Source organism: Scatophagus argus, chromosome 19 (genome assembly GCF_020382885.2).
Source record: "Scatophagus argus isolate fScaArg1 chromosome 19, fScaArg1.pri, whole genome shotgun sequence".
NCBI classification, from domain to species: Eukaryota; Metazoa; Chordata; class Actinopteri; family Scatophagidae; genus Scatophagus; species Scatophagus argus.
This window is the reverse complement of record NC_058511.1, coordinates 5,330,506-5,349,617: the sequence shown is the minus strand read 5'-3', so window position 1 is coordinate 5,349,617 and position 19,112 is coordinate 5,330,506. Positions and strand designations below refer to the sequence as shown.

Sequence of the window (19,112 nt, the reverse complement as noted above, 5' to 3'; positions counted from 1 at the left end):
GTAATTGTTTGCATTTTAGCAAATTGGCCCCATTAGCAGTTCTTGTTTATAAGAAGATGCTACTGCTTGATCACTTTGATACTAAAGCATTTAAAAGACAAGTTCTTGAGTTACAAAGAGATACTGATATCCATGGACAGTCCCTGTGGATCTAATAAATGTCAGTTTAGGCTTGACTGATCTACGACTCAGAGAATTTTGACAATGGGGTGCTAAGGGTTTTAAAGTACCTTAATTGCCCCCATGACTTGTGTGTCACTGCCGCTGGTGCTGCTGCATCTGTTGACCTTGTTGATGTGGGGTCAAATCACACTGACTAACTCCCCATCATTTTTGCATGAAACGATATATTGCATATCGCATTAGATGCTTGCTTTTTATCACCAAATACTTACAAACACTCTTTGCCATGTTGTGCTGGACATGTATTTTACAGGTTGACTGTAGCTGGTTAAATATGACTAATACTAAATGTATGTGCTGTAAGAAACAAAATAATGAGCCAAAAAAGCCATAGCTAAAAGAAATGATATGAGTCAGCGTAGAAAGTATTTATTAATCCAGTCTGAAATGTAAATCTAGTAAAGTGCTTCACATTTTCTCTCTAACACAGTGAAAACCTTTCCTTAGTGAACACAGTTATTTAAATCTATGCTCCCTCAGTGGTGTGGATTATCAGACATCATTACTGAGAGAGTGTATATGATATGTTGTGAGGATTTGTGTGAGAATGTGTACACTTGTGTGCTTGAGAGAGACTTTGGGTGTCTCAGATGTTCTTCACAGTTCATCAGTGCTGACACCTGGCCAAACAGCTGGACTCATCTGGACACACACAAAATCTACACTCTCACATGTGCTTCTCTCTCTCTCTCCATCTTTTCTTCCCTTCCTTCCTGTCTGGTCTCCTTTGTTTACACTTACTGTGCATTTATGTGCCTCTGTGTTCATGTTTGTATATCAATGAATATGTTGTTTAACTATAAAAGCTGTTGACCTTACACCAAGTCTGGGATACGTGACATGACATGGTACGTGCACGTGTGTGTGTGTGTGTGTGTGTGTGTGTGTGTGTGTGTGTGTGTGTGTGTTTGCCAGGCAGGAAATGTGAACCATGTGAACAGTATGTTGAGCATTCCAGAACTTCCAAGTCCAAAAAGCTTACTGTTAACTCAGACTAATGCACTTTTGCTGTTAGTTGCATAGCTGGCTGCTAGTGGTCACACAGTTTACAGCATGATACACTTCTTACTAATTAATTTGGAAAAGAGAGGGAAATATTTATTAATTTTCTATAGCCAGTAGAGTTGAGGTGATCAGATGGTTAATGGACTAGTCTACAGAAAACTAGTCAGCTATTTTCATAACTCGTTGAACCATTTAAAGGTCCAGTATGTCGGATTTTGGAACAGCAATTGGAAGTGATATTGTCAGCAACAGAAGTAATTTTTCACAATTATGTTTTTGTCACTGCAAAATCACCTGAAAGTCGAGAATTGTTTTGTTTTGGTTACCTTAGAATGAAAATGCTGCCTCTTGTGAGGGCCTCTTATGTTTTTATTGGCCACCATGATGGAAAGTGAGACGAGGGGTGTTGAGTTGGTTTCAACATGCTGGACCTTTAAGTCATATCTAAAGCATAAATTCCAAACATTCACTGGTTCCAGTATCTATATTACAAATAAGTGCTTTTCTTCTGTGATAGTAAGCTGAATATTTTCTAGTTTTGGACTTTTGGCTGTTGTATAGTCAGCCAAGCTATTTGTACATCAGCTCGAGCTTTGGGAAATTGTGATGGGAATTTTTTATTTTCTGACCTTTCATAGTGCAAATTATTAATCGATTGTGAAAATACTTGGCAAATAATAGGAAGTACAACCGTTGTGGCTCGCCAACTAAAGCACTTTTTCCCAGGATGGTAGGTGAAGAGGTTCACCCTGCGTCACTGAGTTATTGAGCCCCTCGTAGCACTCTTCCCTCAGCTGCAGTCACGTTGCTCCAAGAGTTTAATATACAACCGACTAGTTTATTCATGGAGATTTACTTTCATCACTTCTGATAGATTTCTTGTTTAATACCATGACAACCCATTAGTGGACTGGGGAGGAAAACAAAGTAATGTTTGCATAGTATACATTTATTGATGGATTCCAACAATATCTATATAATCCAGAGTGTTTCCGTAAATATGTTTTGTCTCTTAAGTTTAAATTTTGTTCCCGCAGTGAAAAATATCCATGGCCAGGAAATGAAAATAAAAAAAATCTTGAGCAACATAATGCAAATGAATAGTCCTTTGATATGGTAGCGTTACAGTGCCCCAAGTCTGTATGGCTGAAAGCTGGCCAAGAAAATGCTCTCTGTATGCTTTTTTTAAATCCGGAGATAAAGTGACTACAGCTCTTGCCGTCTGTGGAAATGAAAATGATTTTAACAGCATTAGACTGAACCCAAAATACACCCAGATTAACTTACTTGGAAGGTATAAAATACCTGCCCTCCCCCTCATGTTCTCTGGTAATTACTCATAACCTCAGTACAACAAACAATACAAGCTTTAGCTGCCTTACTTTGAACAAGACTACACAGGGAAAGCTGCATCATTTTTAATGATTTGAACTACAAAACATATATGAAAACCTGACATGTTGCATTTTGGCAGTTTAACACGTTTGTTTGCTTTGAAGAAGGAAGACAGGCTGACCTCATTAGAACTCCTCTGAACATACTTGAACCTGTGATTAGTGATGGCCTTGGTACTCAGTTAGGTATAGACATGTCAACTTATTATGCATATCCGTGTGATTTCAAGGAATTGTCTGACATTTTTGGAAATATTATATTATTTGCTGTCAAACTCACAGCTGAATGAGAAGGTTCATCTGTGTGTGATGGGCATAAATAAGTGTATATTCCAAAATATCATACCTTTTGAGATTTCTTTTTTTATTGCTGCATGTATTTGTCAAACAGACGTTTATGTTTCTTTCTTCTTTATGTAACTGTCTGTCTGTTTTGTTTCCAGGACTGTTCCCGGCTGTGTTGAACCTGGCATCCATGGCAGATATAACAGCTAATGCTACCTGCGGTTCATCGGGTCCAGAGATGTTCTGTAAGCTGGTGGAACATGTACCAGGCCAGCCTGTTAGAAACCCTCAGTGTCGAATCTGCAACCAAAGGAGTGCCAAAACATATGGTAAGAAAGGTTTTATACACACACACACACACACACACTCTCAAGACTTATAGGCATGGTGATTAGAATAATTAATCATCCCAGATTAGTTAATTGGAGCCTGATTGGCCAGATGTTACCTGATCATTTTGAAATGATAATTACTGAATGAACTGAGGAATCAATTTCAACATGACAAGATGACAATACAAAATTAGCCTGCGATCACAACTCTAACTACTCACTAGATATTACATTTTTTGTTCAGTCAGTAGTACAGTTAACTGGGCACTCCTCAGTGTTTAGGTGGGTGGTGTGTATCAAAGAAGGCTTCCCCACAGAACACACATCGTGAACAGATGATTAATGTTATTCACTTCACCTGTCAGTGGTTTTAATGCTGTGACTGATCGGTAAATATCTCCTCATCCAGTTCTCGAAATGAAAGAGTATTTCCCAAAACACTGAACTACATTCTCCTCCAATTTACTGGTTAACTGATTAATTGTCTGATCTCGACTGACTTAGCAAATGTCAGTTTTTTTTGGGGGGGGGGTTCACATGATTTCAGCGTTTTGGGGATCCTTTATTGACTTGCAAGGCTAGAAAAATGTATTCTCTTTTTTATCCTTATAAGGAAATAAGACTAAAAATGAAGAGAGAGGTAGAATGAAAGGAATTTTACCAGTGAATATATACTCCAGGTCCTTTCTATTTTGCTTGTGATCGTAGCCATGGTTTTTAAGAGAAATGTCACAAGGTAAGTAGCCTGGTGATTGACAGCTGCAAATCAACCTGAAACATCACATCTTCATTTAAAAATACTCCCTCACGTACGTATAAATGCCCAGACCATTCTGCACATGCACACATGACATACATAAAAGCTCTGCATAGTGACCCTCGATATACAATAAACTGTTAATATGCTTTATCCACCAATCCCATTAAAGCTAAAGCTATTATATGGAGCTGTAATGGTGGATCCTGCAAATAGAGTGATGTGTTCTTGATTCAGAAGTGAAAGAACATCATGTGAAAAGAGAGGGAAATCTATTATACTCTCTTTCACAAGTTAGAAAAAAGTGTCTTTTGATATCTGGCCTTGAATACTTGGAATGCCATAATTTAAGAAAAGGAGCATAGAGGAATATTTTCTCCTTAGAACAACACTCGATTTAAGACCAAAATGATTTTGAGATACTTCAAATTCGAATGGAATAAACTATAGATCGCTCTGTTTTTCTCTCGTTCTGTGTGTGTCTGTGTGTACAGAACTTCATCCCATAGAATATGCAATAGATGGGACCAATCAGTGGTGGCAAAGCCCCTCTATCAAGAATGGAATGGAGTACCACTATGTGACTATCACGCTTGACTTGAAACAGGTAGACACACACACACACACTTACTCACTCACTCAACACGCTATGCTAAAGATATTGTGAAATCCCTTGCACCAGCAAACTAATACCAAGCTAATACTCAAAATGTTTGTCCTGAGTTTCCATCATGCACTTTCTGTAGCACTAAGAGTTCGAGTGTCGTTCTTCACAAAGAATGACAGCTGTGGTCGGCTTTGATTCATGTTGGTCGCAGAGGATTTTACTGGTGACTTGTCATAATTGGAATCTACTGTGTCTTCCATGAATCAAACCTAACTGCAGCCTGCTGTCTCTGCAAAGAGGCAAACTGCAAATCTTTTGTTCATTTGTTAAAGTTCATTTGACAGTCTAAGAAAGGCAGATAATTTGGATTTAGTTGTTGCGTTGCTGTGAATTACCTTCCCTTTGTGAGTTTATCCACTTATTATTTTTTTTCACTTTTTGTTGACAATGAAAAAAAAATTAGGTGAAGCTCTGTTAAGTTACCAGCACTGTAGTCCACCGCACAACAGATAGATGATTAATGAGCTAAAAGATATTATTTTAGATTAAATTAACTTTTCAGAATAATGTTTTGGGTGTGTTTTTGCACTGACAGTGTGTTTTTGCACTGACAGTGAATTGCGGTTGTAGTCAGCTACCGAGTGCGTGGTCCGTCGAGGTCATCCTGACACTTACTGCCACCATGTTGCTTTTATGTGAGGATGTTGCTCCCATGCGTGCTGAACACACATGAACACACCGGGCTGCATGTTGTCACAGCAGTGTCTTCGCAGTTTGGATTTGATTGTATAAGCAGCTAGAGCAATTTATTATTCATTTGTAGGTGCAGCATACAGACCCCTTGAAGGACGTGTCTTTGTTTCGTCATCCATGGAATTAGGAAGCTGTTATTTCAGCAGTGCTGAAATTCGTTGAACCAACTTTACTATCAGTCATTTCACAAGCGCACATGTCAGTGTTGAAATAATTGGCTTTACATTTTTGATTTGAAAAGCTTGGCAGAAATCTCGATGATTGAGGGGCTGCACGCCGACGTGGGATGATTTAGGACATCTAGTTTCGTTTAGAAGTGTGATTAAACAGATTAGACCGCCAGATTATAATTATTTAGATGTCACGAGAATAAAACTAATGAGGCTGAGAGACTTTGGTTCATGAGAAGCCCTCGGTTCATTAAGCTCTTTAAATTTAGATTAATAATTAAAAAGCCAATATTCCAGACAAAAAATGCTGTGATGAGAAAACAAAGAATGAAACAAAAGCCTGAAGTATCACATTTTTACTGTTTTGTCAATTTAATGTACATATTTGTGGTCTCAGTGGACTAAAGCTCATGCTTTGTTGTGGTGCTGTTGGATGTTGATGTGAGATTTAATTTGAAAAAATGAAGTGGAGGAGACTTACAGAGAAATGAAAACACGAGACAATGACGGAATATAAAAAGCAGATTGATATGTTGAGGCTAACAAAGATGTGAATGGGAGCATTAAAGCATTTTGGATAAATTTAAAATAATTTTAGAATACAAGTGCAGTCGATTTACCGGATCATTTTTGTTTTCTCTTTGTCATAAAATAAATATGTTTTTTCAAATTACCTAAAAGCTAAAACCCAGATCCTGATGCCAGTGTTTTAGCATCAAAACTCTCTCTCTTCACATGTTGGAGGTACAGCAATTAAAAGGCCAAACCAGTGAGAAAATGTAAACCACTTTGTCCTGATGTGGAAATTTCCCTCGGAGATCAGTCAAGTATTTCCGATTCTGAAATGATTAAAGTGGTCTGTGAATAACAAAATCTCCCAGAGTGAAACAAAGCGGAGACTAACATCTCCTTCTTCCGTATTGTATTCATTTTATGCTGCATTAATAAGTTATTGATTCTGCTGCAGTGAATGCAGTATCTTAGCATAAACAAAACAAGCTCAAAAATTATAACAAAACAAGCAAAGCTTTGAATTCCGCCTTTGGGACTTTGAATGCTTCTATGATAATAGAAAATGTTGTAATATTTCAGGTCAGCCTCCTATTATTCACATGCAGTTGAACAGAGAAACAGTAAGAGGCAAAACTGAGGTGAGCTTTATTTATTTATTTTGCCATCACGTAAGTGGAATATAATTATATCTCTGGACAGGAAGTAGAGCGGCAGCCATCTTGACATGTTAATAGCTTCAGGCCCATCAATCACACCTTTCACCACTCTGGTGCGGCTGCAGAATTTATATACACTTCTAAATAGTCTTGCAAACACACACACGCATACACACACTTTCACATCTCTCACTGGAGTGGTATGGCCAATGAATTCATCTGCCTGGTTATGCACCCACATTCACACTTTCTTATTCTGAGATTGACATGTACACACACACACACACACACACACACACACACACACACGTCCACAGTCAAACTTATATTGAAATGCACAGAATAAACAAATGACTGAAATAATCTGTGACAGCTGGATAAGGAAAAATCGAAAGTAGCAAGCAAAGTATGTAAAAAAAAACAACCCCTTCTTGCTCTATTTGTCAGTAACAGTCCTTCAAAGCTTTTTAATACCAGTACTTTTCTCCAATGACCGCCTTAGCTTTAACAGTCATCTTCATATAATGGCCATGTTTGACAGTGTTGCATTATGTCTGTTTATTCCAGTGAGGACGCTGTCCATCTTTTGTAAAAGTGGTGATTTCCAAGGTTTCCATTTGACTAAATGCCTTTCTCTTATTGTCCACTGCCTTACACGCATAAAGATTATCAGCTTACTATAATATCCCATTCAGTACATCATCTATGAAGTGATGAAGAGCATAATGTTGTCTGTGTGATACAGTGCACTCACAGGGCCAAATGTGTTGCTTTGCTAATGGTTAATTAGTCCAATGACAACAGAAATAAATAATGAATTAGCTATGAGACATAAGTACCTGGATGTCACAAAACGTCTTGCAATTCAATGCTAATAGGACACAAGTTCTCATCATTGGCCCTGAACACATCTCTAAGCAAATGTAGCCAATCCCAAAATGAAATCAGCTACAAAAAAATGAAATGCGTTTCCACTGAGCAGTACAGTACGGTTTGGTAAGGTTTGTGTAGCCACTGCCACTGGTACCCTACTTGATAGGCAGAGCACATGGTGGATGGCGATTGCTGCATCAGCTGGGTAAGTAGCGTGACATCATTTAAGTGTGTGAAAAACACAGTAAAGAAGAAGAAGAATGAGAACAAAAACAGCACATTGTCGCACAGAAGTGACGACTCCCTGTTGACCAATCAACGGACGGCAGTGGAGGTTGCTTAAACCGCACCACACCATACCACCGTAGTTCGCACCCCAACAGAAGGGTGCAAAAACCAGTATGGCACGGTGAACGCTAAACTCTGAAACAAAGAGATTCTCACACATTTCACCAATTTTAATTTGCTTCTAATCTCTTTTGGAATACATCTTAGATCCCATACAAGACTCTGAATGATCTGAGTATATAACGAGCTCTGCTTACCATTTCATCCAAACAGGCTTTTTAAAGCTCTTCTGTACTCCTCTGTGGCTGTTGGTTTAGTGTATATGTCTACGTCTGCATGTTTGCATGTGTATATTTGATTATTTACCCCTTGCTGGTTACGTATCTAAACTTCCTTTCTTTGGTAAACACTGTGTGCTTTTCGCTTGAAACATGCTCTATAAATACAAGTACTTTGACTATTATTATTGTTATTATTACCCACTGCCATTAAGATCTGTGTTTTTCATGTGTGAACATATGCATGGGTGTTTTGTGTGTAAATGTGTGAGTCTCAATTGGTCCAGCAGAAAGCTATTTACCCTCCAGTGCACTGAATTTCCCTTGCGACCTCAGTCATCTCACTCAGAAAATGACAGTGGGCTCGCGCGATAGTTTGTGTGTGTGTGTGTGTGTGTGTGTGTGTGTGTGTGTGTGTGTGTGTGTGTGTGTGTGTGTGTGTGTGTATGTGTGTGTGTGTGTGTGTGTGTGGTTATCGCCTGTGACATCACCACCCTCATTTCCTCTCTTGTTATTGTTGAGCCTCTCTGGATAGAAAGACTAAATAATGAGAAAGAGTGGGAGCTGAGGGTGTGTGTGTGTGTGTGTGTGTGTGAGTGTGTGTGTGAGTGAGAGAGAGGCAGTCGTGTTTATGCATGTTCTTCATCACTTTTAAATGAATTCTTGACTTGTATTTTTGCATGCAGATGCGTCTGACCTGACAATCAAAGTGAACGTCGTCTGCACAGACCTGTAGAGGAAACATCTCGGACTTCATGAGAGCTTAGTTCCGCTCATTTTTAATATTTAACTTACGGGTCTAAATAATCTCTTTTCTTATTCTTCGTTATACTTCCAGTCGCTCCATGTCAAACTGAAAGCTTTCCAGCCATACCTCTCCTTGTGAAGTCTTGTGTTGCCATAGGCTGAGGCATTATTATGGTCAAGAAATTACTAGAGAATGTATTAGGACTATTTTAAACTTGCCTCACCATAGCAACAATCTTTTATCAGCTTCAGATGAGATTCACTGAAATTGCAGTTATTATGGAAAAGCAGCGGCCAGTTTGGTTGATGGACAGTTTGTTTGACGTGGTCACATCATGGACCATGTCTGCTCTCCGTGGGGGGCGGGAGGAGGACCTGGAGTGATGAGGGTCCTGAAAGAAGCTGCCAGTCAAAGTGCTTTCATTATACACAGCTCTTATGCCTCAGCACGCACACATGCAAAGACTAGTGTAAAAACATACACGTTACATACAAAATTGCGCCCTGAGAATTTTAACATCATTAGCTTATTTTATTAGGGCAAGTTTTAAAGACACCACAAAAAGGGGGGAAAAGGAACTAGGAGTCCACAACACATGTTCATTCTTTGTTGCTGGTGATTAACTACTCTGTCACTGTGAGCCTCATCTGTTAAAGCTGCCAGCCAACAAATACAGCCGAGTCAATGTGGACTTTGAAGCTTCAGTGAGAATTAGACATGAATACTCAAAGCTTTGAGGGACTAAAACCTACATAACATTTGAACATTTTCAAGTTTATATTTGTTATTTTAGGTGTCTACTAGCATAGCTTTACATGCCTTAATGTACAATGTTTTCATACTGTTACTTGCAGCAGAACCACATTGTCCCCTCGCCTGGTCTGGGGAACATTAACTTCATCATCATCCTAACCTAAGTCTTCGCCCTAATATTTAATGATTTATATTTTGGGGACTTGCATTTTGTTCACACAATTTAAGTGAGAAAACAGATTTTTGTCCCCACAGCTATGGGAATACGCATCTCTCTCTCTCTCTCTCTCTCTCTCTCTCACTCTCACTCTCACACACACATGCACAGAACCCAATAATTTTCCAGTCATTGTGGAGACGCTCTTGACATCCTCAGATGGGAGTAGATGGAGACTTTTGTGTTGATTCTTGCAGCCAACAGCAGAGCAGCTCCCGTAATGAGCTCTTAGCTTTGTACTGGCCCCTTACAAATGTTAAAATATGGTTCCAGTGTTGTCACGCTCACAGATGTTGAAATGCCATGGTCAGTCCCTTTGGTGTGGACTTTCCTACTGTAACTTTGCAGACATTTCACATGCACATAAAGCTGTAAAACACACTAAAACCCGAAATGTATGATAATGTACTCTTTGATTTTGTTGCCTCTGTTTCTTCTGTTTATAGCAGATTTTAGTTTTGCTGCTTAAATGTTCTGTGCACTCGTATCACGTGCACTTGCTGGGTTTTTACGTGCCTGTGAGTTCAGCAACTAATTAAGTCGTAGAGGAGCTCTTCATCACTCTTTTGCTTCTTTTTCGGTTTCCCCGACACAAGGTGTACTGTACCTCCTCTTTCAAAAAATCAAAGCATTTGAATACTCACTTGAACGTTGATTACCATGGCAACAGAGATGCTTCGAAACATTAGGGTCAGCCGTAGTTCAAACATCATTAATAAAAAACTTTCAAGCAAATGACTGATAGACATTAACACGCGTAAAAATATGTTTTTTGAATAATTCAATCACTGAATATTGCAGCTTTAAAACTTAACTCTAAAATCACTGCAGTCCAATTTACCACATCCATGGTCAGTGCCCTGGTCAAGGACACATTAATAAGGCAGATGCTTTAGCCTCGAGTCCACCAGTTTTCAAAAACAGTTGTTATGAGAACCCAGTAAGCCTTACTGTACCATAGTTATGGCTTTATATAATGTATCCCTCATGGAAAACAGCATATCCATTTTAAGGGAGACATTTTGTGAGTGGCATTTTAGTATTTTCTATAGTAAATAGCCAATGAAAACAGATGTTAAACAAATAACTTTCTTTTCTTGACCTTTTACTTCATATTACAGATCGGAACGAGAGAATCGTATGTGGTCAGAGTGTCCAACAGCTGAAAAATAACTTTATACACAACAGACGTAAGGTAAAGGCTGTACTCAAATAAACTTTGTACATCTATGTTTGACAGCAGCTCAGGCCAAAGCAAGAGTGTCGGAGAGATTGGAGCATCTGGTGTTTTTGTGCCGACCAGAGCCCATTTAAAAAGCTTAAGGCCAAATTACGACCAAGTCTGGGAGCGAGCGTGTTCGTGTGTGTGCAAGTGTGTTTTGGCAGTTCAGACAGAGCAGAGGCAGACATACAGAGAATGGATTTAAGTTGCTGTGGCTGTAGCGGCTGTAGCCTCTTCGCTGTTTAAGCCAGCATCGAAAAACACCACGATTTATCAACGTTTTAGTATTTCATGTGTTTTCTCCGCAATTGAGTTAAATATTGACCTCCTTAATGTATTTGCTGCAAAGCTGTCAGAAAACTGTCATTCAAAATAGCTGCAGCATTCAAAACGTCTCCCTAAATTGTTTTTTTAGTGGCAGCTCAGTGGAAAGGCAGGACGATCTTGTGATGAGATGGGATCTGTGGCTGCAGTGAATAATTTCCTCTTGCTTGCCTGCACTAAGTTTGGCAGTTGGGGACGCTTGATGACTCACACTATTTCGAACTGAGCCAAAAGCTATTTTATTAGTCCAGTGAGATGTTAACACTTTTTTTTTTTTGTTGAAGTGATAATAAATTTTAACGAGTCTGCATTCCAGATCTGTTGCTCTGACGGCATGTCCACCTGTGTGTCTCCACGTCTGTGTGTTCGTGTTTACGTCTGAATCACAAAACAAAATATTATTCAGTTGGGGTTTTTTTTGTATTCTTTGGGTCTCATTTTGATCTGACTGCACTCGGTTCCTTTTTTCGTGCAAATCTTGCTATAATTAGCTGGAATCCTAACTGGGCTTGGAGTTTGATGCCAGTTTATCAGGCCAGAGAGATTTTAACATTTGTTTCCATGTGAATGGCCTGGAAACACCAGCTGTTCACTAAAACCGCTGTCACTATGTGTCCAAATCACACTGAGATAAAATGGATTCTTCACAGTCCATTTAATTTTAGGCAACCCAACCACCCTGGACACAGAGCTTAAATCGACTGATTGAGCATTAAAATAAACATTTTAAGTGCCCATTTGGCTTTTATACTCAATTATGTGCCAAAAGCTGTTCTTTGGCAAATCATGACTGCACCCTGTCAAATGTGTAAGATTACTGCAGTAAAGAATCTTGGGAACTTTGTGGAACTTTGTGCATTATTTTGTATTGTTTTCAGTGTTATCATTCGTAGATGTAAAAATAGGAGACACCTGTCATATCTGGAGATTTTGTTTTTCTTTGACTTGGTGAATAATTTGCCTCCACTCCTCTGCAGTGTCAACACTTCTGTCTGAGGTCTGTGCAACACAAAAACAAGCAAATTCAGCCGTCAGTTCTTTATTTTAGATTCACAGAATTATTCATCAGCGCAGCAACAAAAGTACAGATAAGCGAGTACATCATGTCATCTGGGGATAAATGAGTCACTGATTGTTTCGCTCTCTAACTTAACCATTTTAAAGTCCAAGTAAACTTTTTCAGTACATGCTAATCTGCTTTGTGTCTTCATTCAAGATAAAAACAATTTTCAGAAGAGATTTAATAAATAATTGATCCTTTTTGGTTTCACGACGACACCCTCTGTTGTCACGTCAACTGGTTGTGTCTTTCTTCGTAGTCAGAGAGCTTTGGATTTTGCCCATCAAGTCAATTAATTTTGCACTCGATAGTCATAAAGCAGTATTATCATCTCATTCTGTCATTGGCTGAAAATGACTTTGACATCCAGACGGCAGTCTAACGGTGTCACGATTGGACGGCGTCGTCGACGCAGAAATTAGCTGAACCCCGATGCAGAGTCAAAAGAGGAGCAGGCAGGCAGGCGTGGTGGAGGTCCAAAAACAATTGTCTTTAATTAAACTTAGCAAAACACAAAAACACACTTACTGTGGCAAAATCATGGCATGGCATGGCAAGGCAAGGCAAGGCAAGGCAAGGCAAGGCAAAAAAGATCCCAGGCATGGCATAGACAAAACTGTAGATCCTGGCATGGCATGGAGGGAAAAAATACAGACGCTCAGACAAAGGTGACTGGGAAGACAAGGACTAAATAGACATGACAACGAGACACAGGTGACACACATCAGGAGGGAGAAAGTAATCAGGAAAACTAAAAGCAAAGCTACATGAAAACAGGGCACACAGGGGAAGAGACACTTTCAAAATAAAACAGGACATGACAAAAACCTTGAACATAATACATGGAAGCACAAGACAAACATGGAACATGGCACATGGACAGAAATCAAAAGACAAAGCATAAGCAAAAAACACCAGGCATGACAGAACCCCCCCCTTAAGGGACAGATCCCAGATGTCCCTTCAAAAAAAGAAAATGCAGGTCTAACACAAGCTGGGTGGCTGGAGGGGGGGAAAACCAAAGAAAAAACATAGGCAGGGATTCAGCCCTGGTGTAGGGCAGTGGCCCAACCTGCAATCTCGGGCGGGCGGCCCCAGTTCAACACCCAGGTGGGGTGTGACGTGTCAGGGGGTCTGCCCAAATGCTGGGCCAGGACCCAACACGAGGCCTCTGGCGGTCTGCCTGAATGCTGGGTCAGGGCCAATGGCCGATCCAAAAGCCGCCTCTGTGGCGACCTGATGTGACGTGGAGATCCGGTGACCTGACGTGGAAACCTGACGAGACGTGGAGACTTGGTGACCTGACGTGGAGACCTGACGAGACGTGGAGACTTGGTGACCTGACGTGGAGATTTGGCGGCATGACGTGGTGACCTGACGAGACGTGGAGACTTGGTGACCTGATGTGGAGTCCTGACGAGACGTGGAGACTTGGTGACCTGACGTGGAGACCTGACGAGACGTGGAGACTTGGTGACCTGACGTGGAGACTTGGCGGCATGACGTGGTGACCTGACGAGACGTGGAAACTTGGCGAGACGTGGAGACCTGGGGACCTGACGAGGAGACCGGGTGAGACGAGGCGTGAAGGCAGACAGACCCAGCCCTGGAACAGTGGGCCGCGGTCCATCAGCTGAAGCATGGGGCCCTGGCGTAGCTTGGGGTGCTGGTGGACCCAGACCTGGAACAGTGGGCTGCGGTCCATCAGCTGAAGCATAGAGCCCTGGCGTAGCTTGGGGTGCTGGTGAACCCAGTCCTGGAACAGTGGGCTGCGGTCCATCAGCTGAAGCTTGGAGTCCTGAGACGGCGGGTGGCCTGGTCCGTGGGGCCGGGACAGGAACAAAGACCTCCGCGGCGGCAGGCGGCCTGGTCCGCGGAGCAGGTACAGGAACGGAGACCTCCGCGGCGGCAGGCGGCCTGGTCCGCGGAGCAGGGACAGGAACTGTGACCTCCGCGGCGGCAAGCGGCCTGGTCCGCGGAGCAGGAACAGGTACAGGAACGGAGACCTCCGCGGCGGCAGGCGGCCTGGTCCGCGGAGCAGGAACAGGTACAGGAACGGAGACCTCCGCGGCGGCAGGCGGCCTGGTCCGCGGAGCAGGAACAGGTACAGGAACGGAGACCTCCGCGGCGGCAGGCGGCCTGGTCCGCGGAGCAGGGACAGGAACTGTGACCTCCGCGGCGGCAGGCGGCCTGGTCCGCGGAGCAGGAACAGGGACAGGAACTGTGACCTCCGTGACGGCAGGCGGCTCAGTCTGCGGAGTCTGCACCGGCTGGGGGAAGCCTGTCGCTGGGTGCAGACCTCCCCTGGACCTCAAGCGATACATATGCACCTTCCAGAGGTGGCCCAGACTGGGAGGGGGCCTGATTGCCAGTCTGGTGCCCCAAAACGGAGACTCTGCGGGGTTCATTGTGTTCTGAGCGTTCTGTCACGATTGGACGGCGTCGTCGACGCAGAAATTAGCTGAACCCCGATGCAGAGTCAAAAGAGGAGCAGGCAGGCAGGCGTGGTGGAGGTCCAAAAACAATTGTCTTTAATTAAACTTAGCAAAACACAAAAACACACTTACTGTGGCAAAATCATGGCATGGCATGGCAAGGCAAGGCAAGGCAAGGCAAGGCAAGGCAAAAAAGATCCCAGGCATGGCATAGACAAAACTGTAGATCCTGGCATGGCATGGAGGGAAAAAATACAGACGCTCAGACAAAGGTGACTGGGAAGACAAGGACTAAATAGACATGACAACGAGACACAGGTGACACACATCAGGAGGGAGAAAGTAATCAGGAAAACTAAAAGCAAAGCTACATGAAAACAGGGCACACAGGGGAAGAGACACTTTCAAAATAAAACAGGACATGACAAAAACCTTGAACATAATACATGGAAGCACAAGACAAACATGGAACATGGCACATGGACAGAAATCAAAAGACAAAGCATAAGCAAAAAACACCAGGCATGACAAACGGTGTGTTAACACAGGACGCGTTTCATGTTTTCAGCAAAAACTGTCTGCCTTTAATTTATGAGTTGTGGTTATTAGCACCAGTTATTGACGGTGTGTCTTCGTGGCCTTGTCTGCTCAGATGTCAATCAAAAGCATAGACCAACACACCCACTTCAGGCTCGGAGGCTAAAGGAGAATTTGTGAGATATCTGCAAATCCTAATGATACAATTTTCAGCTCAAATTTCAGCGGGACTTCAAATTGAATCTGTCTTTGACTTGACTGGACTTGAAGACTGAACACTATGGTAATAATACTGTATCACTGTGCAAATTTAGCTTTACAGATTTTTTTTTTTAATCCAGTGAGACAACATTTTGTTTGTTTCATTCTAACTTGCTTCAACAAGGTCTCAAATGTAACCTGATGACACTTGCAGCTAGTTTGAGCTCATAGTTAAAGTTCAGTGGTGCCAAACCAGCTGCTAGCTAAAAAGTAAATTAAAATCTGATTGCAAAGACAATCTGACCCACTAAATTTTTACCAGAGGCTTATAATACGGTCCATTCACAATGTGAAATCACCATAAACTTGCGTACCTGACATTAAATGTTATGGATGGAAAGTAAACAGTTTCTTTACTGTGTTGTTAGTTGCAGGACAGTTATTGGTGTGTTTATTTGTTGATGCTGTGTTGAGCTTTAGAGGAAAAAAGAAAAATCCCTCTTATGATCCACATCTGATCAAAACATAGAGTGTGACACAGTGCAAAGCCACACACACACACACACACACACACACACAGTATAGTGTGCTGTGTTCATCAAGGTTTAGCTGCTGGAGCTGCCGAGCTGTCCCAAAGCTGTCACCACATTACAAGCTACTGCTGAGAGCTCTCTTACACACACACACATACACACGCTCGCACGCACGCACACACACACACACACACACACACATACACACGCACGCACACACACACATACACACGCACACACACACACACACACACACTCACGCACCCCACCCCGTTCTCAGTGTGAATACAGGTAGCATTGACGCTTTGTAGCAGGTTTGAATGACTGCTATAAGGTTACCCTGAAATACACTTTCTGTTTGTTTCTGTCTCTCTCTCTCTCTCTCTCTCTCTCTCACACACACACACACACACACACACACACACACATTTGGTAGCTCTCTCCCTATTCTAATTGCTGCAATGTGACACTGCTTCCCACATCATGAGAAGAAAGAGAGCTTCACTCACAGGGAGAAGGGACGGGGGGAAAGACGGAGTGGTGAAGAGAGACATGGAGCCAGCATTTGACCTACATCCACTGTCTGTCTGTCTGTCTGTCTGTCTAGTTGGTGTTCAAAATGAAGCATAGTCATTCTGAACAAACAAAGATCATTGTGTTATATTGAAAAAGATTCAGGTAATTTCAGTGTTTATTTGGAAAGGATGAAAAAAACATCACAAATGCAGATAAAAATCCAAGAAGAAATGCGGCCCTCACATTCACCTCAGTTTTTATTATCAGGTCTTTTGGGTTTCCTCACAATTTTGTTTTTCCTACAATCACCAAGAGCGAGCCTGGTTTACTGCGCCGTCTGAACGACCAAACAACAGACGGTCTCTGAAATCAAATTTGCTGACGTCCTAATGTTACACCCTTCAACAATGACCCAAAATGATGGTGATGTTACCCAAAATACCCAGGGTCTTTTCTGTAGGGTTTAGTGACTGAGCGAACAAGGACGTGGTTTCAGATGCTGCTGTAATATCTGTGTGAGAACCACATTAGTGAGTTTTAATCAGTCTAATCCTGTCAAAAGCTGTGTGTATTTGTTTTGCCGAAAATTGTCAAAAAAGAAACACACTGATGCGAACTCAGGTCAGAAAATATCATCGGAAATTGAAAGTGTTACAGCATAAAGGTTATGATGATTTTCTTTCAGCAGGATGAAATAGTTTTTCATGCGTTCCGCCTCTCTTTGTGTTTTCCAGGTTTTCCAGATCGCCTATGTGATCGTGAAGGCAGCCAACTCGCCTCGCCCAGGTAAGCATCAGCTTCATCATTTTTATTTGGGCAGCCACACACAGTTACAGACGTTAACGTCACTGCTTTGATTATAAAATAAAACGCTAACTGTGTGATTAAAGTGCCAGCTACAGACTTATTTTCAGCCTTTGTCTTATGAACTGTTAAATGCAGTAATTACAGCCCTTTGAGCACATTATCCTCCCACAGAGAATCCACAAGTCATTTCAAAGATCAAGATCCGATTCAAACTGCAGTTTTATTTTAGTCTTTAATGTCCTTGAGGTGAAGATGGTTTTTTTTTTTTTCAGTTTGAAATGCTGCATCTAAAAACATCAACAAATGTGACTGTGCTTTACCCTCAGACTATGCAGCAGGCTTAACACATTTATAGTAAAAGTTTAAGACAGCAGTTGGCCTTTGAGGTTTTTACATGAGGCAGTTGTGAAACTGTAAAAACAACACAGGACATCAAATTTAATTATAATATTACAAATCAAAAAAAAATGATACCATCAGTGTGTTAGTGATGCATTTTAAGTCAGCTTGCTGTGACTGGTTTCCTACAGCTGAAGGTGGGAGCGGGTTAGCAGCGGAGCAGGCTAAAGCAGCTAGGAGCTGATGGAGTCTCATAAGGCGTCATAAGCACATCGACAGGGTTTGTGTAATTACTGCCAGAAGGGGGAGACATGAGGTTTTGCATTTTGGGTTTAAGACCGTCAGATTTTTTAGATTCAAAAAAATGAAACTTGCATGTCTTGTAAAGCCTTTCATTGTGTTAGTGTCAGCTCGAATGTATTTTGCTTAGTGCCATTTAATTCAATTATTTGATTTTTCCATCAACTGGACTCCCTTCACATTGCATTTAGTCAATTCAGATGGAGGTGGAATATAACAACTTTGGTCTGAGCTATCAATAAGTCTGTGACATTGAATGTTCTGTCAATTTTCTATGTATTTTAAGTAGGGTGACCCGAACACAGTCTTGGATGTCCATCATTATTTTTATTGATCTTTTCTCCTCTCCACATTGTGCATCTGAAGCATTTCATCATTATTTTCTTCACCAATCTTTTTATCCACAGGTAACTGGATCTTAGAGCGTTCGATAGACGGTGTGACCTTCGAACCCTGGCAGTACTACGCCATCACGGACACAGAGTGCCTGACGAGATTCAACATTAACCCACGGAGAGGACCTCCGTCCTACACCAGAGATGATGAAGTCATCTGCACGTCTTTTTATTCGAAGATTCACCCTCTGGAGAATGGAGAGGTAACACCTGTAGAAGCTGTTACGCTGCCACGGGAATCTGTTGCAGAGCTCGCTTTAGGTTTGGGCTGGAGACGTTCAACTCATGACTCATGACAGGTCAAAGTGTATAATATGAACATCATAAAAAACAGATAAAGAGAAGGATAAGAAGGATAAATAATGAATGTATGCTTTCAAATTATAAGTAAATCAGAATTTGTGGGTCTAAATTCTTTTCAGATGTGCTGTTAAGATAATTCCAGTTGCTGTGTTATATTCTGATTTACTGAAAACACACACACACACACACACACATGCATGTCACTGTTTACTCTTATGTTGCTTTGATCAGCTGGGTGTGTGATTGCACCTAAGAAGAACAGAGGTTGCAAGCCTGCTATAACTGACATTAATGAAGAGAAAGAGGGCTGCTGAACACGCGCACACAC

General features: G+C 41.5%; 1 protein-coding gene across 8 annotated transcripts in view; it reads left to right on the top strand.

Moving 5' to 3' along the window:
• The window catches only part of lama2 (laminin, alpha 2), a 152,818-nt gene that overhangs the window by 26,852 nt on the left and 106,854 nt on the right, over positions 1–19,112 (top strand). For all 8 annotated transcript variants that reach the window (XM_046372362.1, XM_046372366.1, XM_046372365.1 and 5 more), the window contains exons 2-5: positions 3,026–3,196; positions 4,451–4,563; positions 17,375–17,426; positions 18,494–18,684. In XM_046372362.1, the coding sequence (XP_046228318.1) occupies positions 3,026–3,196; positions 4,451–4,563; positions 17,375–17,426; positions 18,494–18,684 (527 nt within the window). The remainder of the gene's footprint in view (positions 1–3,025; positions 3,197–4,450; positions 4,564–17,374; positions 17,427–18,493; positions 18,685–19,112) is intronic.